This window comes from Felis catus, chromosome A1, assembly GCF_018350175.1.
Source record: "Felis catus isolate Fca126 chromosome A1, F.catus_Fca126_mat1.0, whole genome shotgun sequence".
NCBI classification, from domain to species: domain Eukaryota; kingdom Metazoa; phylum Chordata; class Mammalia; order Carnivora; family Felidae; genus Felis; species Felis catus.
The window spans coordinates 104800450-104827461 of NC_058368.1; the positions used below are offsets into that span (position 1 = coordinate 104800450).

Here is a 27012-nt window from a genome sequence, read left to right on the forward strand (position 1 = left end):
TTGAGCCCCGTGTCGGGCTCTGTGGTGACAGCTCAGAGCCTGGAACCTGCTTCAGATTCTGTGTCTCCCTCTCTCTCTGCCCCTCCCCTGCTTGTGCTGTTTCTGTCTCTGTCTCTCTCTCAAAAATAAATAAACATTAAACAGAGAGAGAGAGAGAGAGATGAAACCAGAAGCTGAAAATGAGTCCTCACTCCTTTCGAAGCATCAGAGTTTTTCTCAGTATAATTTGAAACAGAAGTTGGTTCATCTACCTTTTCCTATTAGAATATTCTAGCTATTGCTGTCTTAATGTAACCAATTTTTTTTTAAGGTTTTCAGTGGCAATAACCAACCTAGTCACTTTTTCTTTAGGCATGAAATGCTTGCCCTGTGAGATTACAGTGAGGTGTTAAGTAAAAGACTTGAAGTGATTTCAGTTCAGAGTCTCCAAACTGCCTTTCCAAACACAGTACTTGAATTCAGGATAACCGGTCAAGCTTAACGCTCATAAGGAGCAAGTTCTGCCTCTTGTCTAGACAGTCAACATACCCTTGTATTTGTAGCAATCGGGTAAGAAAGCTGGCTTTTGTGTGATAAGCTGCAAAAATGGAAGTGTTGTAGTAGTTGAATATGACAAATGAAGAGAGGAAAGGAAGTCACAGTGATGCGTAAATTCAAGCCAGGCTTCTGTGTCCCACTTGTTCTGTTTCCTGCTTATTTGTCTGTATGCTTCTGTATGTGGATGCCCCCCCACCCCCAGCATCGCTTATGTTGGCGCCCAGTATTCACATGGTGAGGTCCATGTATCAATGGCCTGTTAGGGAAACACAGCCCCAAAGGGAGAAGCTGTCACTTCAAAGCATACCACAGTGCTTAGATATAGACAGGAAATTAACCATGTCGGCATGATAATATTTCCTTTAAAGCCTAAAACCCTTTCTTTGATGCTGATAGTTATCAATTTCTGCTATGAACTTGTTTCTATCATGAGGAGGTGTCTTAAGGGTTTTTGTTTTGTGTGTGTGTGTGTGTGTGTGTGTGTGTGTGTGTGTGTGTGTTTTGTTTTTTGGGGTTTTTTTTTGCATTTATCTAACCCCAAGGAAATAGGACTGGTCTCTCCCTGACTGCTCTTCTGGGAGAGAAATTGTTGGATGGGATGTGGAAGTGAATCACGAGAAGAGAGACGTGTTCTGTCCCCTCAGTACCTTGACTTCTTTCTTCCCACTCCTCTCCTGATGTTGTAAAACATATTCCATAAAATGTATGCATGCCAGCACACCCTTATCCCACTGCCACCGTGGGAAGAAAGAACTCTAACCCATCATGGTTTTTTCTTTCTAAGTGCTTCTGACACAGTCAGGTTGTCCTTATCAAGGTAGTATTATTAACTAAAATTGTGTTTTGTGTTGCTCACTTAATACCCCAGGATACATTAAGAAAAAATGAATATTTAACTTAGCATATGAGGCTCCCACAAGTTGAGAGGGATATGGAAACTTTGGAGATGGTTGAGCAGAGAAAGTGAGTGAAACTGAATAGCTTTTAAAAAATAAGTAAAAGTGTTGAAGGTTGTATTTAATCTCGCAAGAAGTGGGATCAAGGATACCTTCACATTTCGGGAATAAGATCATTTATAATACAGAGAACGGTGATGAACCAAATCATCAAATCGACTGGTTCAGATTATAGGATAAGGGATTTGGCTTATGTGGAATGAAGCTGTTCCTTACTCTTAGGATTGATGAACCAGGGAACAAGTTACAAAGGACTGTGTAACTTACCTTAAAAACAGGGTATGTTCTTTTCTACTTGGATACCCGAGGGGCTTTAAAGAAACATACTGTGTATTTTTTTTTAAAGTATAGCTCCTAGATTGAAAGAGTTATAATTGAACAAAAAATTCTTTGTCCATATCCATAGGCAATAAAGGAAACAACTGTATGAATAACAATGAGGCTTAAATCTCAGAACTAGTACCTAATCTTTCTTTGTGAAAGATGATTGTGAATTCTTAGGTAATTGCTTTCTTGATCTGCTTTAGATTCAATAATCTTCTTATTGTTTTTAATTGCGTTAAAGTATGTTTATTAAGGTGGTAATGAGAACGAAGCCATGCTGATTAAAAACAAAATTATTCATTTAAACCTTTTGATGTTATAAAATGAAAGGTTGATTCTAATATTGGAAGGTGAATCCTGTACATCTCCTCTAAGTTATTTGCTGTGTGCCTAGTTTGTTTTGTTTTCCAATGGTTGATTCTAGATCTGTTAAAGTTACAGAATTTTTACGAAGTGAAACTGTGTCTTAAGTCATAAAAGCAGTTTATCCTAAGAGCTCCAGGCAGGGTGCTTCTTCCCTAGTGATTTTTATAGCATCTAATTAGTAAATAAATGCACAGCTGGGTAGGCAATGCATATTGAGTTAGTTTTGCTTATCATCCCCCTTTACAATTTGTAGAACGTTCGGGATTGAAAATTTTTCCTTTCCTGCTCCCCTATTCCTGCTCATCGACTTGAATTGCAGTCATTCTTCCTTTCCTTTGGAATTATGCTTTCAAATCTATTTCTCAAATGTTCTTTTCTGTTACTGTCTTACCTGGTTTCGTGTGCCTGTTGTCTTTTCCTTTGCTGTCCGTTTTCAGCTTCATGTTTGTCTTACTGTTTAAATAAACTTACTGAGTTTATTTATTTATTTTTTAAACGCTTATTATTAAGAGACAGAGAGACAGAGCATGAGCATGGGAGGGGCACAGAGAGGAGGAGACACAGAATCTGAAGTAGGCTCCAGGCCGTGAGCTGTCAGCACAGAGCCTGATGAGGGGCTCGAACTCAGGATTGGTGAGATCATGACCTGAGGTGAAGTCGGATGCCCAACCGACTGAGCCACCCAGGCACCCCAGTTTACTTTTTTTTAACAGTTATTTATTTTTGAGAGAGAGAGAGAGAGAGAGAGAGAGAGAGAGAGAGAGCATGAGCAGGGGAGGGCCAGATAGAGGGAGACAGAATCCACAGAAGGCTCCAGGCTCTGAACTGTCAGCATAGAGCCTGATGTGGGGCTCAAACCCACGAACCAGGAGATCATGACCTGAGCTGAAGTCAGGTGCTCAACTGACTGAGCCACCCAGGCGCCCCAGTAAGCCAGTGAATTTAAGTATTTGTATCAATAATTTTCTCTCTTTTCTGATTACCTCCCAATCCACACATTCTTTGACACCTTGAAAGCAGATCAGGTTTCTTTTGGATTACTCCAGCCTAGACCTATAGCAGGGTGGGTCCACTCCACAGTAGCTCTGCCTGCAGGACCCTTCTTGGTCTCCAGGATCACTGCCTGAGGGCAGGCCCCTGAACCTCACTTACTTCCTGATGTACTGCCATTCTTCTTGCCCCATCTCCCTGCCTCTTGTGAGCTCCTTCCTGCCCCTTCCTCAGAATGTAGCTAGATGACCTTTCTAGGACACAAATCTGCATTGTCTCTCATTGTTCAAAATCCTTTATGGCCAATACCGTATTCTCAAGATGCAATCCAGTTCTTTAGTGTGCATTTAAGCCCTTGTATGAGGTGAACCTTCCCATCTGGGTAGCCAGCCTCCTCTCCCCCCACCCCCCACACCCCATTACTTACATCTCCCCTAGCCATTGACTCTAGCCACATCAAACTCAACACTCTGGGTGCAGGAAACAGGCCAAGCAAAGTCATGAAGCTGGAAAACGTAGCTCTGCTTGAGCGATGGAGTGATTGGAAGTGGCCCACTTAGTGCTGGTCACATTTATGAAGCGTTGCCTGGCTGGTGTCAGAGCCTCGATGTCCAGCTAAGGAGTAGCAGTGAAGGGGTCATGAAGCCATCTCGTCAAGGGGAGAGGAAAGCGGGTTCTGAAGAGCTTGCTCTTACCCGCATCCATACTCTGACACCCTCCATTGTTTTTCCCCCTCTTCAGCCTGTGATGGTGATCACTGGGGGCCCCACTGCAGCAGCCGGTGCCAGTGCAAAAACGGGGCTCTGTGCAACCCCATCACGGGGGCTTGCCACTGTGCTGCAGGTTTCCGGGGCTGGCGCTGCGAGGACCGCTGCGAGCAGGGCACCTACGGTAATGACTGTCGCCAGCGATGCCAGTGTCAGAATGGAGCCACCTGTGACCACGTCACGGGGGAATGCCGCTGCCCGCCGGGATACACTGGAGCCTTGTAAGTGACACAAGGCCGCGCAAGGTGGCGGAGGCCTCTCACCTTCTCCGTTCATGCTGCTGCCACCATCGCCTTCCCGTGCTTCTGTTTCTCTTGCTGCCTGAAGTCACGGAGAGGTCGGGGCTCCAGACACAGATGGGGAGATCAGCAGTGACAGCCACTAGATGTTCCTGCTGTTTAACTCTTGAACATCAGACCCCAGCCAAAGTCGGAGGGCCGGCTTCTGGCAGGGCAGAGACAGAGAGGACTGGGATGTTGCATTGAGTGGAAATATTTGGGGGTTGCGGGGGCAGATTTGAGGATCTGCTTCGATTCCCCGACAAGTGCGTTTATTTTACACTGCTCATAGGTAATGATCCATGCTGTTCTGCTTTGTGTGGTAACTAATTAGCTGGAGAAACCTGGGGTGGGTTTAGTGCCCTAGAAAAGAGAAAAAGGGGAAGATGTTGGAAATAGTCCATGATAAAAGCTTAACTGGGTTATTTAATGCCTGTGGATACATATGTTGCCTTGTGAACATGAAAGAAATGTATCACATCTGTGTAGGATATGTGGGTGCAGATAGTTTCATTCTTTCTGGATCAAATTGGAGCATCTTCTTAACCTCCACTACTTTCTTTATTTGGTATGAAGGTCATTCTTCAGTGGCTTGTATAAGCAAACAGAATAAGAGACGGAATTTGCCAAAAAAAAAAAAAAGTAGGATATAGAAAAATATCATTCTCTTACTGGGAAAATTACACTTGTAAATCACAGAGCTAAAACTTGAAAAAATGCGGCTGATTAGGTAAATACTTCCCGCCAACAGTATTAACAGCTATAAAGTAGAGCTAAAGGAAAAACTGCATTAGCCTAGAAAGCCCTGGTTTTTGGGAGAATGATCATCTCAAACGACTTAATTGTTAATATTGCTCTTACGGGTTTTTATCAAGGCCACAATGGGCTTTGGAAAACTTGGACCAATTTTACAGGAGAGCAGACAAGACAAAGCCTTAGCGAGGAAAGTTCACTCATAGAAAAAGGGTGGGGGTTAAAGTCATGGAAAGCGATCAGTTTCAAGAAGAGATTGTTGGAGATTAATTATGAGGAATATGTACACAAAGCAGGGGCTGTGCCAGTGTTTCAGTCTCCTTTGAGGTTTGAACAGACACACAAACAAAAGCAGATAAAACAGTTTCATTACAAAATAGCCCCAAAGAAAGGAAAGGTCTAGGTGACCCCTCAACGACCTTTCCAGCCAATGTGGTTAATACCTTGACGTTAACGAAATGAAGAATTCCGAACGGAGAAAGCTATCTGTTTTAGGGTCCTGGGTGCTGTTGTGTCTGAACCCGAGGGTCGTGTGGTTGGGTCAGTAATGGTATCTTTTGTCACACCCCAATTCCTCAGCTGTGAGGATCTTTGTCCCCCCGGCAAGCACGGCCCACAGTGTGAGCGGAGATGCCCCTGCCAAAATGGAGGAACATGTCATCACGTCACCGGAGAATGCTCTTGCCCTCCTGGCTGGCTGGTAAGCTCCCTTCCTCCCCTCCCCCACCCCAAAGGGCACATAGGAGACTTTAGCACAAAGGAGAGTTGTCCCGATGGTTAAAGGTGGCAAAACTGGAAAGACCTGAGCATTTTTAAAGCTGGAAGCCTTGCGTCCATTTTCAGGCAGAAGGTGATTATATCTTGAAGTGCACTAAGGGTCCTCATTGGAAGACATAGTGGCCACCTGTCCTGCACTTTCCCTCAGGATTAAAAAAAGAGGGAAATATCTCATCTCGTGTATGACAGACAATGCTGTTAAACACCAGAAGAATGTTTAAACACCGGAAGAATCTAAATATAAACCTACCTCGGAGATACTTCGGGTTTGGTTCTAGACCACAGCAATAAAGTGAATACCACAATAAAGTGAGTCAAATGAATTTTTTGGTTTCCTACAGCGTATGAAAGTTATTTTATACTATACTGTAGTCTATTAAGAGTGCAATGGCATTATGTCTAAAAAACCAATGTACGTAACAAAGCAATGACATTAGTAACATCAGAGATCGCTGATCACAGATCACCATAACAAACATAAAAGTAATGAAAAAAATTGAAATAATGTTAGAATTACTAACATATGACTCAGATATGTGAAAGGAATAAATGTTGTTAGAAGAATGGTGCCGGGGTGCCTGGGTGGCTCAGTTACTTTGGCTCAGGTCATGATCTCATGGTTTGTGAGTTCCAGCCCTGCATCAGGCTCTCTGCTATCAGCACAGAGCCTGCTTCAGATCCTCTGTCCCCACTTCTCTCTGCCCTTCTCCCCTCTCTCTCACATGCTCTCTCTCAAATATAAATAAGCATTAAAAAAACAAAAAAAAAAAATGGCGCCAACACAGAAAAAATAAGCCCCTGGCTGGCTTAGTAGAGCGTGTGACTCTTGATCTCAGAGTCGTGAGTTCAAGCCCCACTTGAACTCAGGGTCGTGAGTTCAAGGCTCTAAGTTGGGCATAGAGCCTACTTAAAAAAAAAAAAAAGAAAAAAGAAAAAGAAAAAGAAAGAAAAATGGTATCACTGAACATGCTGAATGCACGATTGTCACAAACCTTCATTTTGTTTAAAAAACAAAACACGCGGGGTACCTGTGTGGCTCAGTCAGTTAAGCGTCTGACTTCGGCTCAGGTCATGATCTCACGGTTCATGAGTTCGAGCCCCACATCGGGCTCTATGCAGCTCAGAGCCTGGAGCCTGTTTCGGATTCTGTGTCTCCCCCTCTCTCTGCTCCTGCCCTGCTCACACTCTGTCTCTGTCTCTCAAAAGGTGAATAAATGTTAAAAAAAGAAAAGAAAAGAAAAAAGAAAAGAAAAGAAAAGAAAAGAAAAGAAAAGACAAAACACATAATGTACCTGTGAAACACAATAAGGCAAAACACAGTAAATGAAATATGTCTGCAATTGTTTTTATAATTAAGTTCCATGGATCACTATTGTTCTTTGAGACCATTATTCTCAACAGAGTGAGTGTTGTGTGAACAACTGATCTGGTCATATATTTGTGGAGGCACATTGAGGTGAACCAGGTTTATTACCAGGTATGGCAGAGTTTCTCAAAGCCTTTTGTATGCAAATCCAAGGGGAAGCTGTCACTCACCCCACTTCCCAAACTTTGACCATGTTACACTTTCTTCATGTCGTGTCTCAGGGGCTTAGTGTTTTGCGACATTGCAACACAATATCAAAGCTGATTTGCTAACTAGCTTTCTCTGAAACCTGGGTGTGATATGGTCATTACCGGCATTGGTTTGTGCGTACATCTGCTTGAAGGCACAAGAGTGAACGACCAAGGTCTGTTTCCTTCAATAACAAACAAAAGTTAAGAGAACGGTTCACTTCACTATCCCCTTCTATCACCAGCAGCTGTAGTGAAACTATGTTTGTAGGGTCATAAGAGACTTCTTGATTATCAGATCCAGTGCTGACCTTTCTGGGCTCATTCTGCTTGACTTCACCAAAGCTTCCAACCCTGTTGCTCATTCGCCTCCCTTTCATAATCTTTTTCTCCATTTATTTGATAACCCCCTCTCCTACTTCTCTTACTGAAGATCTCTTTTCCTAACCTCCTTCTTCTTCACACCTCTTTATTACAGTATTTCCTAGGTTTCAGTCTTATCCTTCTTCTCTTTTCTCACTATAAATCTCTGAAAATCTCACCCAGATCCATGGCTTTAGCAGTCATCTACTGATTTTTCCCAAATCTTGACCTTCCTTCGGAGTCCAGACATATATTTGTCACTGTCCTATTAAACACCCCAACCCAGATGACCTGTAGACATGAAGCCACCATCTACTTGGGCTCCACCCAAGCTGGAGCCTTAAGAGCCAGACATGGAGTGGAATTGGTCTGTGAATGCCCTTGTTGTAGTCCTGAAGCAAAGGAGAACTGGAGTTCACATCCCAGTCATGGGAAGTAAGGGAGAGTTCAAGATGTGAGGACCATGGAGACAAGGGGAAAAGAAATATTAGACCCAAGGTGAGCGTTAGAAAGGTAAGCAGACAAGACAAGGTCTGGTTCTAGAGGCAGAGCCCAAAGAAACCCCTTAAATCAGTGGAGTCAGAGTGAGGGGCCTTTTACTGAGTGGCTGATGATGGGGTGAACAAGGGAGCTATTGAGAAGTACTGAACTGGCTCGAGCCACATCAAAGTCATTGCTAATGAAACAAAACTTGTCATGAACCCAAGTCTTTCTTAAGGCTACTCCTTTTCTGCTTTTTAAAAATCTTCGTTAAAACCAGCATTTCTTTCTTATTGCCCAAGGTAGAAATACTGAATTACCTTTGACTCCTTCTCTTTTTCATTTCTTATAAGCAGTCTTTTGCCGTTGTTGGACATTGCTTGGTTCTTGGCAAGGGAAGGATTTTGTTGGGGCAGCAGAGTATACAGAAAGCTCCGTGTTCTTTGGATGAAGAGTTATAGGCATTCTACTGTAGGACTATTGTATAGATGTTGTCTGTATAGTTGCCTCATCTTGAGGTTGAAGCTTTCTTCTTGGTTGGGATGGTTATGGTGTGGGATACTGACAGCCACAGGCTTGGACCATGAATCCCAATTACTGGGTAGATGGATCTTCCCATTCTCCAGTGTGTCTGTACTCTGAGGCTGCTACCTTGGTAGAAGTTTCTTACTGAATGCTTCGGGTCATTTCTCAATCTGTGAATTGAGAGCTGAGCTTCGAAGGTACACTTCTCTCTACAATATTTTATTTGTGCTATTACTCTAGGTGCTTTTCAAAGATGAAATATATACCTTTTACATGTACACACACATGCATTTCAACTCTTAAGAATGCCTTACTTAAAGCTATTTGCTCACGTTAATCTTTACTCACAAACAATATTTCAACAACATCTCTAAAGCTGATGGGGGACCATTACAAAATGTGGGTAGGGTCAGTCCCTGGGAGAATGAGAATTTTCACCAGAATTTCTGCTTACTGCAGATTGACCCTTGGCACATTGTTTTTTCAGTCGTGTTGTTATGGTGTGCTAGAATGGAGGGATTAGAGCTATTTTTTCATCTGTCCCCCTCATCACATTGTGAACTAATTAAAGGTTGTGACCTTATCACTTTGATTCTCAGAGCTTAACTCTATGCCTGATGCATAGATGATTCTCAGTGAGGCATTGATTTGAATCGTCTCTCAAAGGCTTTTTCAGTTCCAAGAGTCTGTGGAAGAACTTTCCCTGTTTGTAGATAGCTAGAAACCACCAGAGGAGACTTAATTAGCACACCAACTGCCTTTGTGGGTAGCCAGGAGTTAGAGGAAATGTATTTTCTTATGCTATCCAGAATAAACATTTACAAAACCATCTGGTGTTTGCTAGCCTCCAATTTCAGAGTGCCCACAGTCTGCCTTTTTTTAGAGAGAAGGAGGACAAAGCAACAGCTTGCCAACAGTTAAAAAAAAAGTTTAAAAATCCTTGTTATTTGGGAAATGTTGTTTGCTCTAACAATAACTCCAATAAACAGATGATAAGCTACAAGCCCGAGTTATATGGCCAAGTGAAGCAGCAAACGGGAAGGTATTTCACTGACTTATTGGTACTTATTCATATAAAGCAGAGGATTGGGTTAAATATAGTGACAGTGCCTGACAAGATGGACAGCCTCTAGGGTGAGGAAACATGTCCAAGTTCCTCTCTTGATTTTTCTTCCCAGGAAATAAGCTTTCCTATTGATCTTGGCCCACCAATGTTTGTTCAACCTGCTGAAAATAAAAGTGTTTTTCTCTCATAATAAAATGTCTAGGTTCATTCTTGTAGAACTACTTCTTAGGCAATGTTACTGTTAATCCAGGTACACAAAATTTCCGTCTTATGCTACATTATACCTTGTAAGAAATAAAGCCAATGATAATGTGTGTTTTCCTTAGAACATATGGTAAAGCATTTGGATATTGTATTTGCACCAGATGTTGCCATTCATGTAATGGATGTTCAGTAAGTATTGTTGACTTATTGTACATGTATGACACAAGGAAGAACGCTTAGGAGGATTTATAAATTCCTTAGGTTACCATAATAATTTTGTGTAACTTTATCTTAAACTTCAGTTTTTTAATATGGATATTTATTAAGATTATTCTGCCATCTTTTCTTAAAAAAATACTTATTTATTTTGAGAGAGAGAGTGCGTGAGCAGGGGAGGAGCAGAAAGAGGTAGAGAGAGAACCCCAAGCAAGCTCCCTGCTGTCAGTACGGAGCCCCATGCGAGGCTCGAACCCACGAACCATGAGCTCATGACTTGAGCTGAAATCAAGAGTTGGACGCTTAACTGACTGAGCCACCCAGGTGCCCCTGTTCTGCATCTTTGAACGTATCTTGAGATCTAGGCTTACCAAGTAAATAAGTCCACTTAAAGTTCCTAACATTTTTTAGATGATGAACAGAGTGTTCTAAAATCCCCTTCATCTAATTATCTTGCAGCCCTGTTCCCTTATCTCCTCCTCCTTTTGTTTCTTCTCTTCTTTCCCTCCTCCTTTAGCCCTTCCCTGGCTGGAGGCCCATGTAATTTTCCAAATCTCTTTCAATGCAGGGCACAGTGTGTGGTCAGCCTTGCCCTCAGGGTCGCTTTGGAAAGAACTGTTCACAAGAATGTCAGTGCCATAATGGAGGGACGTGTGACGTTGCCACAGGCCAGTGTCATTGCAGCCCAGGATACACAGGGGAACGGTAAGGGATAGTCTTATCTTTCTCTGACTGTTCATAATGGTGTGAAAGGAAAGCCTGCAGAGCCCAGGGAATACCTTTGCTACTACGTGTCTGTGACTGTTCTATAATATTCCAGAGGCATCTATAAGGTATCAGTGTGTTCGACAGATTTTTTTCCCAACTCATTGTGTAGAAATGGAACCATCGACAGTGATGGTGAATTGAAGACAGACAGCATTAAAATAAAGAAATAAAATCCCAGCTATTCAGAACCCGTGATAAATGTTTCGTGCTCAACAGTTGAATGGCTGGACAGCCACTTTTTACATTTTAAATAGTTTTTGATAGATTTATTCCAAAATTGGATGTGTATTTGGTTAGCTTTAAAAAGTATGCTGGGCATAAAGTTACCTTCTTATGATTCAGTATTCCATTAAGAATACAGTCATTTCCCTGTGGAGTAGCGACCAAGTGAGATCCAATGGGACTTTGAAGATTATAAGAGCAAATGAATGGCTGTGTTCACCTGGCCCTTCCATCCACTGTCATTTTTTGTATCAGTGAAGGGTTACCCTAGACGGCTTTGCACACCTTACTCTTTCTAATTTTCTCTTTCCTCTCTTACATCCTAAAAGACCAGATAACCAAGCTTTTTGGATATGTGCATACAATTAGAGAAAAAAGACTTGAGAGGTAGGAGATTGATTATAATGGCTCACAACAAAGATTTTTTGGAACCTGTGTCCTTAGATACATCCTTATCGCTAAAATAATTTTACTTTCCTTTGGGGTTGCTCTCAGGATTCAATAAGTACATTAAAGTGGTTAGAACAGCGTGGAAGCTTACAAATATTAGCTGTTATTATAGTTGAGTGATTTCTCTGAACTGTATAAATACTAGTGATTGTCAATTTGAGTGATGTCTGGGACCAAATAAAAATTAACTATCATTATTTTTGATGATATCTGTGACCTAAGAATTTCTTCAACTTTCTTCCCTCATTATTTTTTTTTCCAAAAGGCTGATCTGTTTTTGACTTTTAATAAGATACTATAGCACTAATGGAAATCCAGTAAAATGTAAATGATAGTTATTTCTAGATTGTGGGAATACTGGAAAATTTGTTTTCTTGCTATGTAATTTCTCTAACTTTACATAATCAATATGTGTTTTTATTATAATTTTATTTTTATGAATATATAATAATAAGTATAATTTAAAGTAAAAAAATAAAAATAAACTTTGAAGAAGAAGAAAAGAAAAAAATATGATGCTATATAGTGTGGTCTCTCACTTCCCCCTCCCAACTTAGAATTTGCACTTTCGTATTGAATTTATTTCTAAGTATTTTGTATTTTTGGGAAAATCCCATTTCAGTTTCTAATTGGCTATTTCAGGATAAAGACAGGCTTGATTTTGAGTGTTTTTATTTAGTCTCTCTACCAAAATTTTTAATTAATTCAAATGTTACTTAGCAAACACTAAAGTTATTTATCACCTACCAAAGGAAAAAAAAAAGATATTTGTCTCTATAATATTTATAAGGGTTGTTTCATTTATTTGTATTTATAAGGGTTGTTTCATTTTCTTGAAATAATTGCATTAATTGAAACCTTTAAATCAGTGTTGACAAACAGGTAAAACTGGGAATTCCTGTCTTCTTCCTAATTTCATTAAAAATGGCTTCAGTGTAGTTTCATGCTCATTACTGGTTTTTAGTAAAATTTTTCATGCTTGGGTGTTTTTTTTTTTAATCCCTGTTTTTATTAGGAACTTTTATTAGTGTTATCTATTTAACTTCTTTAAAGTTAATGAAAGGCTACATTAAAGGCTTTTCATCTTTTGTTAATGTAATTATGTATTTTACCTTTATTTTTTGATGTTGCAAATTATTGACACCTTTCAGAGCATGGTTTTTGTAACATGTAACTGAGCTTCTCAAAAAGTTTATGTGACCTACATCCTGGCTTATTGTTATATTTTGGATAGATGAGGATAATAGCTTTGTCTAATATTTTAGGGCACTAAAAAATTAAATACAGACCCTTGAAAAATTCAAGGGTTTGGGGCACTGACCCCCTATTCAGTCGAAAAATTGCACGTAACTTTTGACTCCCTCAAAACCTAACCTAATAGCCTACTGTTTAGGGAGCCTTCCTGATAATATAAACAGTCCGTTGGCACATATTTTCTATGTTATATGTATTGCTATACTCTTAGAATAAAGTGAGCTAGAGAAAAGAAAATGTTAAGAAAATCGTAAGTAAGAGAGAATATATTTACAGTAGCAGACTGTATTTATAAAAAAAAATCAGCATATAAGTGACTTGTGCGTTCTAAACCCATGTTATTTGAGGATCAGCTGTATAATCGTTTTTCTTGTCCTCTACTGGTTTAAGTCTCAAATCTGAGGCAACACAAAGACAACAAACATATAAGGCAAACTTGTAAGGCGAACGTATAATGCAGACTTAGACTCATCTTATTTAGAATGCAGGGGAGGGGGGGATAACAGCTAATTGCCAGGTGAATTTTAGATTAAGGCAAGGAAGGCAACGAGCCAAAGGAAGACAAGGAAGTTGAAGAGGGAACATCTTCTTGAGTTGTTGTTCCACTAACTATTGTTTTTCTGGTGACTTGACAACATGATTTCTGTTTTTTGTTTTTAAAAAAAAATTTTTTTTAATGTTTATTTATTTTTGAGACAGAGAGAGTCAGAGCATGAACGGGGGAGGGTCAGAGAGAGGGAGACACAGAATCTGAAACAGGCTCCAGGCTCTGAGCTGTCAGCACAGAGCCCGACGTGCTGCTCGAACTCACGGACCGCGAATTATGACCTGAGCCGAAGTCGGCCGTTTAACCGACTGAGCCACGCAGGCGCCCCTGATTTCTGTTTTTAATTATACCATGCCCATCTGGGTTCTGGACACACACACACACACACACACACACGCACGGCATGCACTTTTGTCACCACGATTGGGGAAAATGAGCAGCTATGGGGCAGTTTGTGGTGACAGTAGCTTTGAGGGCCTGGGGTCTTGGCATTTCCCTATTTTAAGAAGTCAGCGTAACTTGATCACTGAGGTTAGACCAGAGGGCTGCTGCCTGGGGGAGCAGGTATCACCACTGGTAGCTGTCAGCAGAGCATTTCCAGGATGTGGGGACGCACTCCCAGCCACAGTAGAAGCAGAAAAAACAGAACAGACACCTTGTAGGCAGGCAGAGAGGCTCATGGGATGCCCGAATAATAGTCCCTGGGGCTTGTGGACAGTTTAGGAGGACATTGTGGTGAGGAACTGTAATGTGGCACAACCAGGCAAGAGGGAAGATATCTATATCTATCTATGTCTATGTCTATATCTATATCTATATCTACATCTATATCTATATCTGTATCTATATCTATATCTATCTATATCTATATCATCTATATCATCTATATCTATCTATCTATCTATCTATCTATCTATCTATCTATCTATCCCTTATATCCCCCAAATGGAGCTAAGTCTGTTTGACAAAGACTTTTAACTCCGCTAACCTGAAAGGTATAAGCTACGTCATGATTGCTTTTATTTTCCAGATAGAACATGTCTACTTCTAGAAAGATATCCTACCATCTGGTGGTTTCCAGATTCTCATGCAAATTCTTTTGAAGGGGTTAAAAGAGTGTTCTTCATGCTAGTGGGTCACCATGGAATCGCTCAGACCTTTGGGGTCCTTTCCTGTAACTGGTGCTCCATTAAGAGTGAGCTGCATGGAGAGATCTGTGCCTCAGTTCGGCTGTCTGTTAAGGTGAAGCCAAGATTGTCTGGCCGTGCCTGTGTTCCCTATTAACCTGCAAGTGAAGAAGGAATGTGGGTCAGAGGAGGTAAAGTCAGAAATTACAGACAGGAATTGGGCTGGGGGGGAGGGGGATGCGGCTTTGGTCTCCAATGGGGGAACTTTCTGGTACCTAGGATTGTGGAAAAGTTGGCTGTTTTCCAGCACTTTTTATATTTCCCCCAGAGCAGTAGTTCCAGATGCTTGAAAGGCAGGCAGCTGATCCATCGATCCCAGATTTAATGAGGAATGCGATTCTTTCCCACGAAATCATGGTTTGGCCCAATTATTCCAAGCCCTCTAGGGAGGGAACGTGCTCAAAAGGACCAGGCAGAAAGGAGCTGCCACCCCTTATATGCTAACTCACTTCCTTTTCCATCCATTTGTAACAAGATGCAATATAATAATCAAAATGGTATTAAAATAAGCCTGTGACCTTCATTGGTTTGGGAATTGGGGTTGTATTTTATTATCTCTACTTAAAGCTTATCCATTTTTTTTTCCAATCCCAGAGCATTATTCAGAAACAAAAATGAGGGGTGCCTGGATGGCTCAGTCGGTTAAGCGTCCGACTTCGGCTCAGGTCATGATCTCATGGTTTGTGAGTTCGAGCCCCATGTCGGGCTCTCTGTTTACAGCTCAGAGCCTAGAGCCTGCTTTGGATTCTGTATCTCCCTCTGTCTCTGCTCTGTCTCTCTCTCTCTGTCAAAAAATAAATAAACATTAAAAAAAAATTAAAGGGGCACTTGGGTGGCTCAGTCGGTTGAGCAACCGACTTCGGCTCAGGTCATGATCTCACGGTCTGTGAGTTCGAGCCCCACGTCGGGCTCTGTGCTGACAGCTCAGAGCCTGGATGGAGCCTGCCCTGGATTCTGTGTCTGTCTCTCTTTCTGACCCTCCCCATTTATCCTCTGTCTCTCTCTGTCTCAAAAATAAATAAACGTTAAAAAATATTTTAAAAAATGAAAGAATGTATAAACTCCAAATTTCTATATTTCTGCTGTGGCCACTATTTATTGCTATATCTTTATCAGCCTCTCTGCTGTCTCTCCTAAGAACATCTATTACCTCTTTTACTAATTCCTAAGATAGATTTTTTCCCCCATTGTTCTGCCTGGGACCACAAAAACAACATTACGGGCATGAACTTCATTGAGAATGATGCTTCTTTTAGATAAAGGGGCCAAAAAGGGAGATAAGTCTGGTTGACAAAGACTTTTAACTCTGCTAACCTGAAAGGTATAAGCTACCTCGTGATCGCTTTTATTTCCAAAGATGGAAAATGTCTACTTCTAGGAAGATACCCTACCACCTTGGTAGGTGGAAGGGTACCTACCCTACCACCTTTAGTAGATGGAAATAGACATAACTGTTATTCACAGGATTCTCTTACAAGTGCAACATTGATGAAAAAGAAAGGAGACTATGAAGTGAGCTTTACATAATGGCTACTTCAGTAAGTAAAATTCAAATGGCTTTTTGCCATTTATAATACAAACTAGTACTATGTTTTATTATAGCTTAGAAAGGTAAATATGGTCCAGGACCAGTTATTATGGATTTTGTTTTCCCAAAGAAAAGGAAGTCTCTGCCAAGATAGGATGAAATATACACACTGTTTCCCTGTCATTTGTCAGTGGACAGACGTTTTTTTCCAGGCTTCCGATCTATACTCAGTTCACCCACTTTTAGAGCTAAGCTTTTTACTAAGTTAAAATCATGGATCCCAAAGCTTCACATTTTGGTTAGTTTTCAAATCCATATAAGAGAGAGGAAGCAATGTTATTTCACCTTGTTTATCTTTATCTTTTTGGGACTGAATTGCAGGAAGATCTGAATGAACAGGTTGCATAGTTGTCTTACCATCCTTTAGCCGAGCCATGACGAGGCCAAATTACTGTACTTCAGCATTTCTTTCTCTAAAGTTTACATCTTTAAGGAATAAACTAAGTGACTTGGCTTATTAAAGCTTCTTACAAGTTAAAAATAGAGTACCCTTTAAAAATACTCTGGTCTAAAAATAGGTATACTCCTGGGTAACCTTAAGACACACATCTGATTTTATGCTAAATGATAGTTACTACAGAACTTTGCTAATGATCTGTTGAGCAGTTGATCTGAAGATTTTGCCTCTTGACAAACATGCCTAAAGATGGTCTTAAGAGTCAGGTGAAACCAAGTTTACCGGAGGCTCCTTTCCTTTCCTCTGTCTCATGAAATACATGCTAGAGCCAGGCCTGACCAGAAAAGTGTCAAAGGGATCTGGAGATTTATCTTCTACTCTTAAATAGAATCCCAGCCAGTCTTGGTATTGTTACTAATCACGCCCCATAAAACATAAGCAAACCTTGTGGAAAATGTTTGCTTTTCAGCCCCTTTGCCAGTGCCTTTAGGTATCCTTGAATTCATTGTTTTGAACTTGCTGTTGGCATTATACTGGTCTAAAAAAATGCAGTGCTGACCTACCTTTTTGACCGTGGTTCTGGCATGACATGAGAGCCACATGGGAAGTGTCTGCTGATATCCACAAAGTGTACCCTACTTATGGCCGGCACTTGGCTAGACGAGACCCCATCTCACTCTCCCTTGGCAGGAAGTGCTCCTTCTGTTTTGGGAGGCTCCGTGAAGTCACCTTGCCGGGTCACAAAGAAACTTGGCTGGCTGGACAACTGGTCATGCATTCTATGGCGTGATGAGAATTTTCTCTTCTCCATCATACTTCCTTGCGGCCACTTAGCTTCCCACCTGATCCAACTTATCCAGACCCTGTCCTTCCTTTAGGACCAGACTCTAATGTTATTTTTTACAAGATAAAGTCAATTTTGGGGACCGGATATTTTTTCCTTGCTGTTGGTCAACCCTTCTTACGGAGGACGATACCCCACTTTGCAAAAAATTTGTGCTAGGAAACTCTGTGCGTCTCTGAATCTCCTGGCAAGATTTCCCCAGGTGGAATCAAGGAAACCTGATAGCTATAGCTCTGACTTCCCCGGATCTAAAGAGGACTGTGTTTATTAAATGCATAACTTTCTAAATGAGGGGCAATTATTGTCATTCAGCTTTGAAAAGAGCAGACACATGGCTGAGATTAAATACTGATGCCACCGTGAAAGCCAAGAGAATTAACATTGTTTGAAATATGCCACAAAGTTTTATCGTTAAAATGGGGTAAGCATCTATTTCAATATTTTAATTTCCTAATTTGGGCAATTACTCCTCTCCTGTTTTCGGTATCTCCTCAAGTGATATATCTGTATCTGTGTCTATATCTATATATCTTTAGCAAGCACGAGGTAAAAAATGTTCTTCCTGTGGCAAGTTCATAATTTTATTTTGGTTTCGTTTTTGTTATTCCTTTGAACAGACTCATACTGCTGTTAATACTATCTGTAGCCAGAGTGATTCAGCTTACTGCTTTTATACCTGTAACGGGACTGTCGCGAAAACAATGTATCAAATGCGAAAAGCAGGTTCAGTTTATACATCACAAAGCCTATCAGAATGGACTGTGTATTTTTACACGGCACTGACTAATCTGTCTTCTGCTCTCGCCTCCTGCTTGACAGGTGCCAGGACGAGTGTCCCGTTGGCACCTACGGAGTTGGCTGTGCGGAGACCTGCCAATGTGTCAATGGAGGGAAATGTTATCACGTGAGCGGTTCGTGCCTCTGCGAAGCAGGCTTTGCTGGCGAGCGTTGCGAGGCGCGTCTGTGTCCAGAAGGGCTGTATGGCATCAAGTGTGACAAGCGGTGTCCCTGCCACCTGGATAACACTCATAGGTGAGGGTTAGCTGCCCCTGGAAGGATGTGTCCTATTACAGTTTGAACTGCAGTGACCACTCTTTGGAAGGAGAGATTGACAGGGGGATGCCCACCCTGAGACCCTTCCCGCCTCTGCATCATTCTGGGGAGGAGCCGCTAAGTGAGTGGAAGAATTCTTTACTTAGTGGGTGACAGTCCAGGCCGGAAGTGCTCCAACCGGTAGAGGCTCTTGGGTGGATATCAAATTCTATTCTCTATCGATGGCCATTGCCAAAAATTAAATTTGCTGAGGTTCGTAGAATGTTTCCCTAAGAGGGGGATTCTGTGACATTCCCTTAGAAGCAAAGATGCAATGAAAGACATGAGTTAAGCCCAGTGTAGTACGTAAAAGTATCCCAAAAATGGTTCTCACTGCAGCATCTTTGACATGACAGCACATCTGTGTAGAAAAGAAGGGTACCGGTGGAAGTTTCGTAAAAGTGTTTCGCATGTGGCTGTCACATGTGAAATATGTTTTCAGAATTGATTACTCTGACATAGGACTCACAGGGGCCTTTTAGCTCAAAACTTTCTCGAAGAATTTAAGAACAGGAAACCATGATCCCACCCACCGTAGTGTTCCTTGCCTACCCCTGAAAACATCTTTCTACCCCATTTCTTCCTCTCCCTCCCCCAAGGACCACATACTTATCACTTAGATTCTGGGTCTCCTTTGCAGACTGCCGGAAAAGCTCGGTCTGACAAAAATGTAGTGCATTATATAGCAGTTCAAATGTTACAAGAATTACTTATTTGAATTCCGCACAGCTGTTACTTCGTTTATGCTCCAGAAAAGTAACTTGTGGCCACGTCAAATCTCAAATGCAGAAAAGGTAAATGTAAATAGAAGTGTGCGGTTGGTCTCTTCTTTAAACCATTGTTAGGAACGAAAAAGCAGACTTTGTACTCTAAGCGAGCAAACGAGGGAGAGAGAGAGAATATTTGGAATACATTTTAGTGGGACATATCAAAGAAGTGCATTCCTAATGTATCTCAAGCAACTTTGCAAGCTGCTTTAATCAACTTTGGTTTTCTTCATTGGAAAATGTTGCCGCTCTTTACATGACAAGGTTAAGTAAACACTTGGTGAGTGAAAATGTGTTTCCTGGAAACACAAGGCTCCTTTGAACCAAGAGGTATAGAATCTTTGTATTAATTGAAAATCTAGCTTGTTCATTTTACCATTTAAATGTATGTGTGTGTGTGTGTGTGTGAGAGAGAGAGACAGAGAGAGAGAGAGAGAGAGAGAGAGAGAGAGAGCAAGCTAGCGGGGGAGAGGGGCAGAGGAAGGGAGGGAGAATCCCAAGCAGGCTCCGTGCTGTCAGTGCAGAGCCTGATGTGGGGCTGGATTCCACAACTCTGGGATGATGTCCTGAGCTGAAATCAAGACTCGGGCGCTTAACCGACAGAGCCACCCAGGCATCCCAGCAGTTGATTTTTTGCTTGACTATTTGAGCTGGGCACATCTTGGTGGTCCTTCTGCTTTTCTCCTGGTATTCAGCCGGCAGATCAAGTAGAGGTCGATTGGTCCTAGAATTCCCCCCTCACTTGTCTACCATTTGGCTGGTTGATGGGTGCCTGAACCACATGTCTTCAGCAGCTAGCACCTTAACCTTGGCTTTCTTTCATAATGCCTGGCTTCCAAAAGCAAAAAGAGGTGGAAAAGGCCCCAACGTGCAAACACTTTTCAAACCTTTGGTTATCTCCTATTTGCTAACATCCCTCTAGTCAAAACAGGTCTACACCAACTACAGTTTCAACTGATAGGAGGAGTTGCGAAGAATGTGTGGCCATTGTTGTTTTTGCAGTCTATCATAGGGTTGAAACTAATTTAAATCTATTTATAAGTGACATTTCTGTTTTCAGGTATAGCCCTATTATAGAGCCTTAAGACATTCGCTGTGGCCTGGACTTTTCAGCTGAAAACTAGCTTTTATGGTGGAAATGATTTTGAACAGGAAAATAAAATTTGAAATTTATTAAGATTCCCCATGGGATATGTATATTAGGTCTTATTAATAAGGACTTTTAATAGCTGTGGGCAATCAGGATGTGCCTATTTGCAAATGCCACATAATTGTCATTACATTTGAGCATTAATAACATCTAAGGAAATGAATAAAAGGAAGTTCAAGGACTCATTCTATTTTAGCCAATATTGTATTGGACCCTTGTAATAATTTGCTGTGAAATTGAAAGTTTTACCAGAGTATTTGTATCTAGTTACATATGTGATGAAATGATAGGTATTCCTATACATGTATAATCCTATTTTCAGATACACAAAGCAATCTGTTCTGTAGAAAGAAAACGGATAGTAGTGTATTACCCTTCAGCCTCCAGTCTGCCGCACTAACATCAACACGTAAATCTCATTACCAATTAAGCTGCCTGCCTGAGAACCCATCAAATGCCTCCAAAGTGCTCTGGCTTCCTACATCTAATTACAAATTACAGAATACTAATTTCGGTGTCAATCAATCTGAGAACCAGTGTGCTGAACTAATACTCACTAGGGGGCATTGAATATCAATTTCTGTGTCTGCCTGTAGCTTAGTTCAATTCCCTGTCCCCAGATAATCTATTTCATTTAACATTTATGTCTATACCATGAATATGACTTTCTACTTTTCAATGTAAAGTAATAGTTTCTACAAAAAGATGTCCTTGTAACAGTATGTTGAAATAACGTCAATGACTTCAACCAATCCGTGGCTTGAAATATTTCTTTTCCTTTTCTCAATTGTCGGAACCTTCTGAAGTTTTAATTTAAATTTGTCCCTGCTTTTGCACAATACAGGCTTTTATTGCTCCTGCTGTCCCATTGATCTGTGCTAAATCCTAAATTTTAGCCATTTTTTTTTCCCTAAGTAGCCCACCTAGCAGGTTGCTACCCAACTTTTTCTTTGATGTAAAAACAAATAAATCTGGGTTCGGTTTTGATTCTGCTCTACCCGTGCTGGGCTTTGAACAATTACTCTTTCCAGGTCCCTGTTGCCTTATTTACAAAGTGGGTGGATACCCAACCTGTAGAGTAGTTTTATTATCTTTAGGTATTAAATGAAGTAATGCACATGGATTGTGGAGCATGATGTTAGCTCCTATCCAGGGCTTGGTAAATGCTAGCTGCTGGCCTATGCGTTGATTTACAGTGTCATCATAAATGTCACGTAAGTGAGTATTCCCTGAAATTCATGGTGGTTCCCTTTCAGCCACAACGTTGATGTTTTAAAAACTAATTCTAGGGTGAATCTTGCCTTTCAGTGCAGGTGTGCAGATTATCATTCAGTCCTGCTGGATGACTCGGAGATATGGGGGAAGTAGGTCCATGTGGGAAAGCAAGAATTCACAGTCAAATCCCACTACCCCTCAGCCAAGCTATTTTCACTCCCTTAATCAGTATTTGCTGTGCACCCACTGTGGGCTGGGGACAGGTAATAAAACATGCTTGGTTCTTGCCCTCAGGGAACCCCCAGTCTAGAGGGGAAGGAAGACATGAGTCGAATGGAGAGGGCCAGGCAGAGAAAGGGGAAATGGTACTCTAGTCATATGGAATAAACAGCCCATGTGATGGCTTTACATTGGCAACGCTCAGCGCTTTCTTTTTTGTAATGATTTTTTTAGTGTTTATTTTTGAAAGAGAAAGAGAGAACAAACAAGGGAGGGGCAGAGAGAGATTTAGGCACAGAATCCGAAGCAGGCTCCAGGCTCCGAGCTGTCAGCACAGAGCCTGACACGGGGCTTGAACCCACGAACCATGAGATCACGACCTGAGCTCAAGTCAGACATTCAACTGACTGAGCCACCCAGGCACCCTGACGCTCAATGCTTTTATCAGTAAAAAGAAATCCATTGCAGTTAAGTGTAGTAATAAAGAGAGAATAATGACTAAAGAAGAGGTTGGGGAAGTAGGCAGTGGCCAGATAACAATGACCTGTGGGCTGTATTTAGGGTGATCTTATTTCTAGGGTCACAGGGACTGTTTGCATTAGGGCCTGTTCTCTTAATGTAATTATGAAGAATTCCCTCTTCGCTCTTGAAAATGTCCTGGTTTAGACAATAAATGACACAGTCACTTGAGCCATGTTAGCATAGATTTTATTCTAAGCGTAGTGGGAGTTTTTGAAGAGTTTTAACAAGAATGATAGGATAGCGTCGACTTTTTTGGGTGACAAGGCATGAGTGAATGCTCGTGTTAGAGGGCATAAGGCTGTCCCGATTTTCAAAGCTAGACGGCCGTGGCTTCGGGTAGCATGGTGACGGGGAGGAGGGAGAGATGATGGTGGAGGCAGGGTATTGGGTTCTAGTGATGAAGTAGATAAGTGGAATGAGGGAGGGGTTACCAGGAATAACTCTGAGGTTTCTGCTTTAAACAACTGACTGGCTGGTGGTGCCGTTGTTCCGGTGAGGCGATTGAGAGTAAACCCTGGGGAATGAAGAGAGGGAAGAACAGACTCGGTATTTGACATGCTAAGTTTGAGATGACGGTGCCCAGTGTTTGCTCAAGGATAAGGAGCAGATAAGTAGATCTGAGTAGGTCTAAGTAAGACCTTGACACTCAAACCTTGACTTGACACTCAAACCTTTCTTTTAAAAAAAAAATTTTTTTTAATGTTTATTTATTTTGAGAGAGACAGAGCATGAGCAAGGGAGGGTCAGAGAGAGAGGGAGGCACAGAATCTGAAGCAGGCTCCAGGCTCTGAGCTGTCAGCACAGAGCCCGACGCGGGGCTCGAGCTCAACGAAACGTGAGATCATGACCTGAGCCGAAGTCGGACGCTTAACCAACTGAGCCGCCCAGATGCCCAACTAACCCTTGCCTTTTAAGTCCAGACCTTCTATACCCAAGAACCCGTGTTCAATGTAGAGTGGTCCTTGGGTATTTCTTCATAGCGTGTTCCCTGAGTCATGATTCTGACAGACGCCTAGGCCTTTGCTTGTGGACACTTAGTTGCAGCAGAAGAGCAAAGCATCCTACCCACAGGGGTGCGGTGGAGGCCCTCGCTGGACAGATTGGGACGTCAGGCCGGAGAGGTTGTGTGCTTTCACTAAGGTAACCAGGTGGTGGGAGAGCTGGAGTTACATCTCAGCCTTCCCCTCTCCCAGCAGATCATTCTTTCTAAGAGTAGAAAATCTATGGGTTGTCTTCAGATGAGAGTCACTTACCAAATGTCGGGATGAGACAGTGGGTTCTGTTGTTGGCTCTCATTAATGGGAGGGGCTTTATCTCCACTGGGGGGAGGAAGACCGTCTTTAACAAACAGTGTTTCAATTGTGAGTGGAGCCTGTTTGATGGTTGAGATTCTCCTGTGGTGAGAAGCACATGTGTTTTGCATGCCACAGAGCGCCCTATTGTGTCAGCCTCACCAACGCCTGCCTCTCGGCGCAGCTGATGTGTCCATTTGCTCTGGAGTGACAGCTGGCTGCCTGGCCTGTCAAAGCAGCTGCTGCTTCAGGTAGGGACAGCTGCGCCACCACCAGGTACAGGGAAACGAGAGAGGAAACAGGTCGACCAGGTCACTGCTTTTGGAGTCCCTCGGCCATCACCCTGCTTCACTGATTTGGTATTGTTCATTGGACGGAGTCATTCTTGAAGCCTTCTCATCTAGTTGGCCTCTCGCCGAATTAGCGCTTTCAGTTTATGAAAATCACAGTGAGTTCCAGACAAAAGGATGTGGTTGTGATCGTCTTCCTGTTAGAGCGTGATGCCGATTTCACGCAACATTTCTGCGGTACCAATCGGGTTTCAGCCAATTAATTCAATCATAGCAAGCCTGGGAATGAAATTTAAATTACTGTGCATGGAATCACCCACCCCTGAATTGCTCATGGCTAAGGCGACATTTGCATGGGCCTTGGGTGTCATGTTTACCCGGGAGTGACTTTCTCCTTTCATCCGTGTCTCTCAGCTGTCACCCCATGTCTGGAGAGTGTGCCTGCAAGCCGGGCTGGTCGGGACTCTACTGTAATGAAACATGTTCCCCTGGATTCTTCGGGGAAGCTTGCCAACAGATCTGCAGCTGCCAAAATGGGGCTGACTGTGACAGTGTGACTGGAAAGTGCACCTGTGCCCCGGGATTCAAAGTGAGTGGCTCTGGAGGGAGGAGCCGAGGGGTACGACGTGGAGCATACTGATACCATATACCGTATGTGACCTTTTCTGACGTACAAACAAAGGTGCTAAAATCGGTCACATCATTAGCAAGAAAGAGAGTAAAGAGAGAAGTACTGATAAGAAACATAAGTCATTCCCTTAGAATAATGATGGGAGAGCAGGTAAAGCTATAAATGTTGCATTGATATTAATGATTTCCTTAATATATGTCATGGCTTAATATATGTCATATATATATATGGCTGTATTTTAATTACTCCTTACATAATTATTTGTTTCCTTACACTATTCTTTTACTACGTTAGATAGACAACAAAGAAATGACTTTTCCAAGTAGGGTATATACTATTGTTAATGGCTTTTGTCTTAACCTCGTGCAATTTGAAGGCACAGAACGTATCGAGTTAGTATTTATTGTGTATTTGCATGTGATGGTTAGCGCTTTGTAGGTTTTTCAGTGCCTTTGAGAGTCTAGACCTTGCACATATGCCTGTGTGCTAATAGAGCAGAATTTTGCCTGGTTTCTAGGATTTCTTAGCTACGCATTAGGAATCTTTGTTTTAAAGGAAAATGGCCTTGAGTATTTTCTCCCATTTGAAAGAGGACAGTATTAACCAATGAAGACATTGGTGATTATTCTAGAGCATATAATGTGGAGTAAGTGATAAAGCCTCAGAGTTGAGAGGATCTTTACAGGTTTTCTAGCCTATGTCAGTATTCTTTGCTGGAGCCCTGAATTAGCCTTGCGTGAAGTCTCTTCTGTTTTGAGAGGAGATGACCTCCGGTCATCCTTGATAGCCCACTTCTGTGTTTCAGGCTTATTGTCAGATAATAAATTGAATCATGCTGCAGGCGGAGGGTATGTTCTGATGCTTTGCTTCACCCGCTAATCATATTGCACGTTATACAAAGAAGTGTAGGGTGCTATGCCATTTAGTGTATAATTTATATTTATGCGTATTTATTTATTGACTGTAATTTGTAGTTTATTGTGCTATATCTGCCCGTCTGAGCCAGGACAAAGGGGTTTGTATTTGCTAGGAAGGGAAGCTAATGAAGGCAGCAGGCTTTTTTCTATTTAATAACAGCCCCTATTTAATAACTGTATCCTAAACAGGCAAGCTGGCATTGCCCTTGAAGCTTTAAAATTTGCATACCGGTGGCATTTAGCAATTTTAAAAAATACAAGTGTTAAAATTAGAGAGGGATTATAATTAGCATTGTCAAGAGGTATTTTTGTTTATTTGTGTTGGCCATATTTCATTCAGTATAATTGCATTTTCCTATCCGTGCCTGTCTAGGGAATTGACTGCTCTATCCCATGCCCGCTGGGAACCTATGGGATCAACTGTTCCTCTCCCTGTGGTTGTAAAAATGATGCTGTCTGCTCACCTGTGGACGGGTCTTGCGCTTGCAAGGCAGGTAAGTGGGTGAATGAGTCTTTTAGCTGATCCTTATCCTGGTACCTCTGAAAGTCACGGGGAAGAAACCTTGACTCGGGTTCTGGCTTCAGCTGTGCCAACATTCAGCCTCTGAACTGAGCCAGCCCGTTGTCCAGGGTGGGCTCTCTTAATTCTCTGGGCCAAGAGAAGGGGTTCATATAATATCTCTGAGGTTGCCGCCAGCTCCAGAAGTCTGGGAGTCTCTGTGCTTTGGGTAAAAGTAAGCAGGTAGACATGTATCCACACCCCTAAATTGACGGGCCCAGAGTCACAACAAGAAATGCAGCCAAGCTCCAATGTTATGCGAGGGCCAAACCGTGTCTAACTGTTGTTGCTGCAACAGCCAGGGTCCTGGATGCTCACTGTTCATTGGTTACTGGCGTTTGCTTTAAAGATGAGGTTGCTCTTTCAAACGCTAACCTTCCTTTACCCTCCCATGTAAATATTTCGCTTTCTCAACTGGAAAAATACTCAGCATTGTGCATTATGCATCACTGCACTTTACAGGCTCCCCCACTCCGTATCTTCTCCCAGTAGCCCCATGGCGCTTCTTGGTATTGGCATCCTTGACCCATCATACAGCAAAGGTGGATTCTGGGTACCGCGGTCATTGCCGATGGAGGCTGTACATGGCAGGGCCATGGCTCTCTGTGCCGGGGACCCTGCTGTGCACCTCCAGCATGTCTACAGGGAAACGTGGCTTGCAGAGGCTCGTCCACACTCCCTGCTGCTTGTGTTTGCTCCATGCTCTGGCCTTCTTGTCGTGGCAGGCTGGCACGGGGTGGACTGCTCCATCAGCTGTCCCAGCGGTACGTGGGGCTTCAGCTGTAACTTAACCTGCCAGTGCCTCAACGGCGGGGCCTGCAACACCCTGGACGGGACGTGCACGTGTGCACCTGGATGGCGCGGGGAAAAATGTGAACTTCCCTGCCAGGTACGACTGAACCAGCGCCCCAGCTCGGAGGCCTGCAGAGTGCTGGCTCGTGGTTG

At 42.3% G+C, this 27012-nt stretch overlaps 1 protein-coding gene and 1 long non-coding RNA gene across 3 annotated transcripts in view; one reads left to right on the forward strand and one right to left on the reverse strand.

Annotated features, from left to right (window-relative positions):
- LOC123385654 overlaps nt 1-17298 on the reverse strand; it is a 31718-nt gene extending 14420 nt beyond the window's left edge. The window contains exons 1-2 of the long non-coding RNA XR_006598592.1: nt 17133-17298; nt 3601-4581 (exon numbers count right to left, since the gene is read on the reverse strand). This is a non-coding gene — a long non-coding RNA (uncharacterized LOC123385654). The remainder of the gene's footprint in view (nt 1-3600; nt 4582-17132) is intronic.
- The window catches only part of MEGF10 (multiple EGF like domains 10), a 177518-nt gene that overhangs the window by 107588 nt on the left and 42918 nt on the right, over nt 1-27012 (forward strand). For both annotated transcript variants that reach the window (XM_006927570.5, XM_045058512.1), the window contains exons 6-12: nt 3915-4161; nt 5551-5671; nt 10725-10861; nt 18233-18445; nt 24375-24549; nt 25882-26002; nt 26793-26956. In XM_006927570.5, coding sequence (XP_006927632.2) covers nt 3915-4161; nt 5551-5671; nt 10725-10861; nt 18233-18445; nt 24375-24549; nt 25882-26002; nt 26793-26956 — 1178 coding nt within the window. The remainder of the gene's footprint in view (nt 1-3914; nt 4162-5550; nt 5672-10724; nt 10862-18232; nt 18446-24374; nt 24550-25881; nt 26003-26792; nt 26957-27012) is intronic.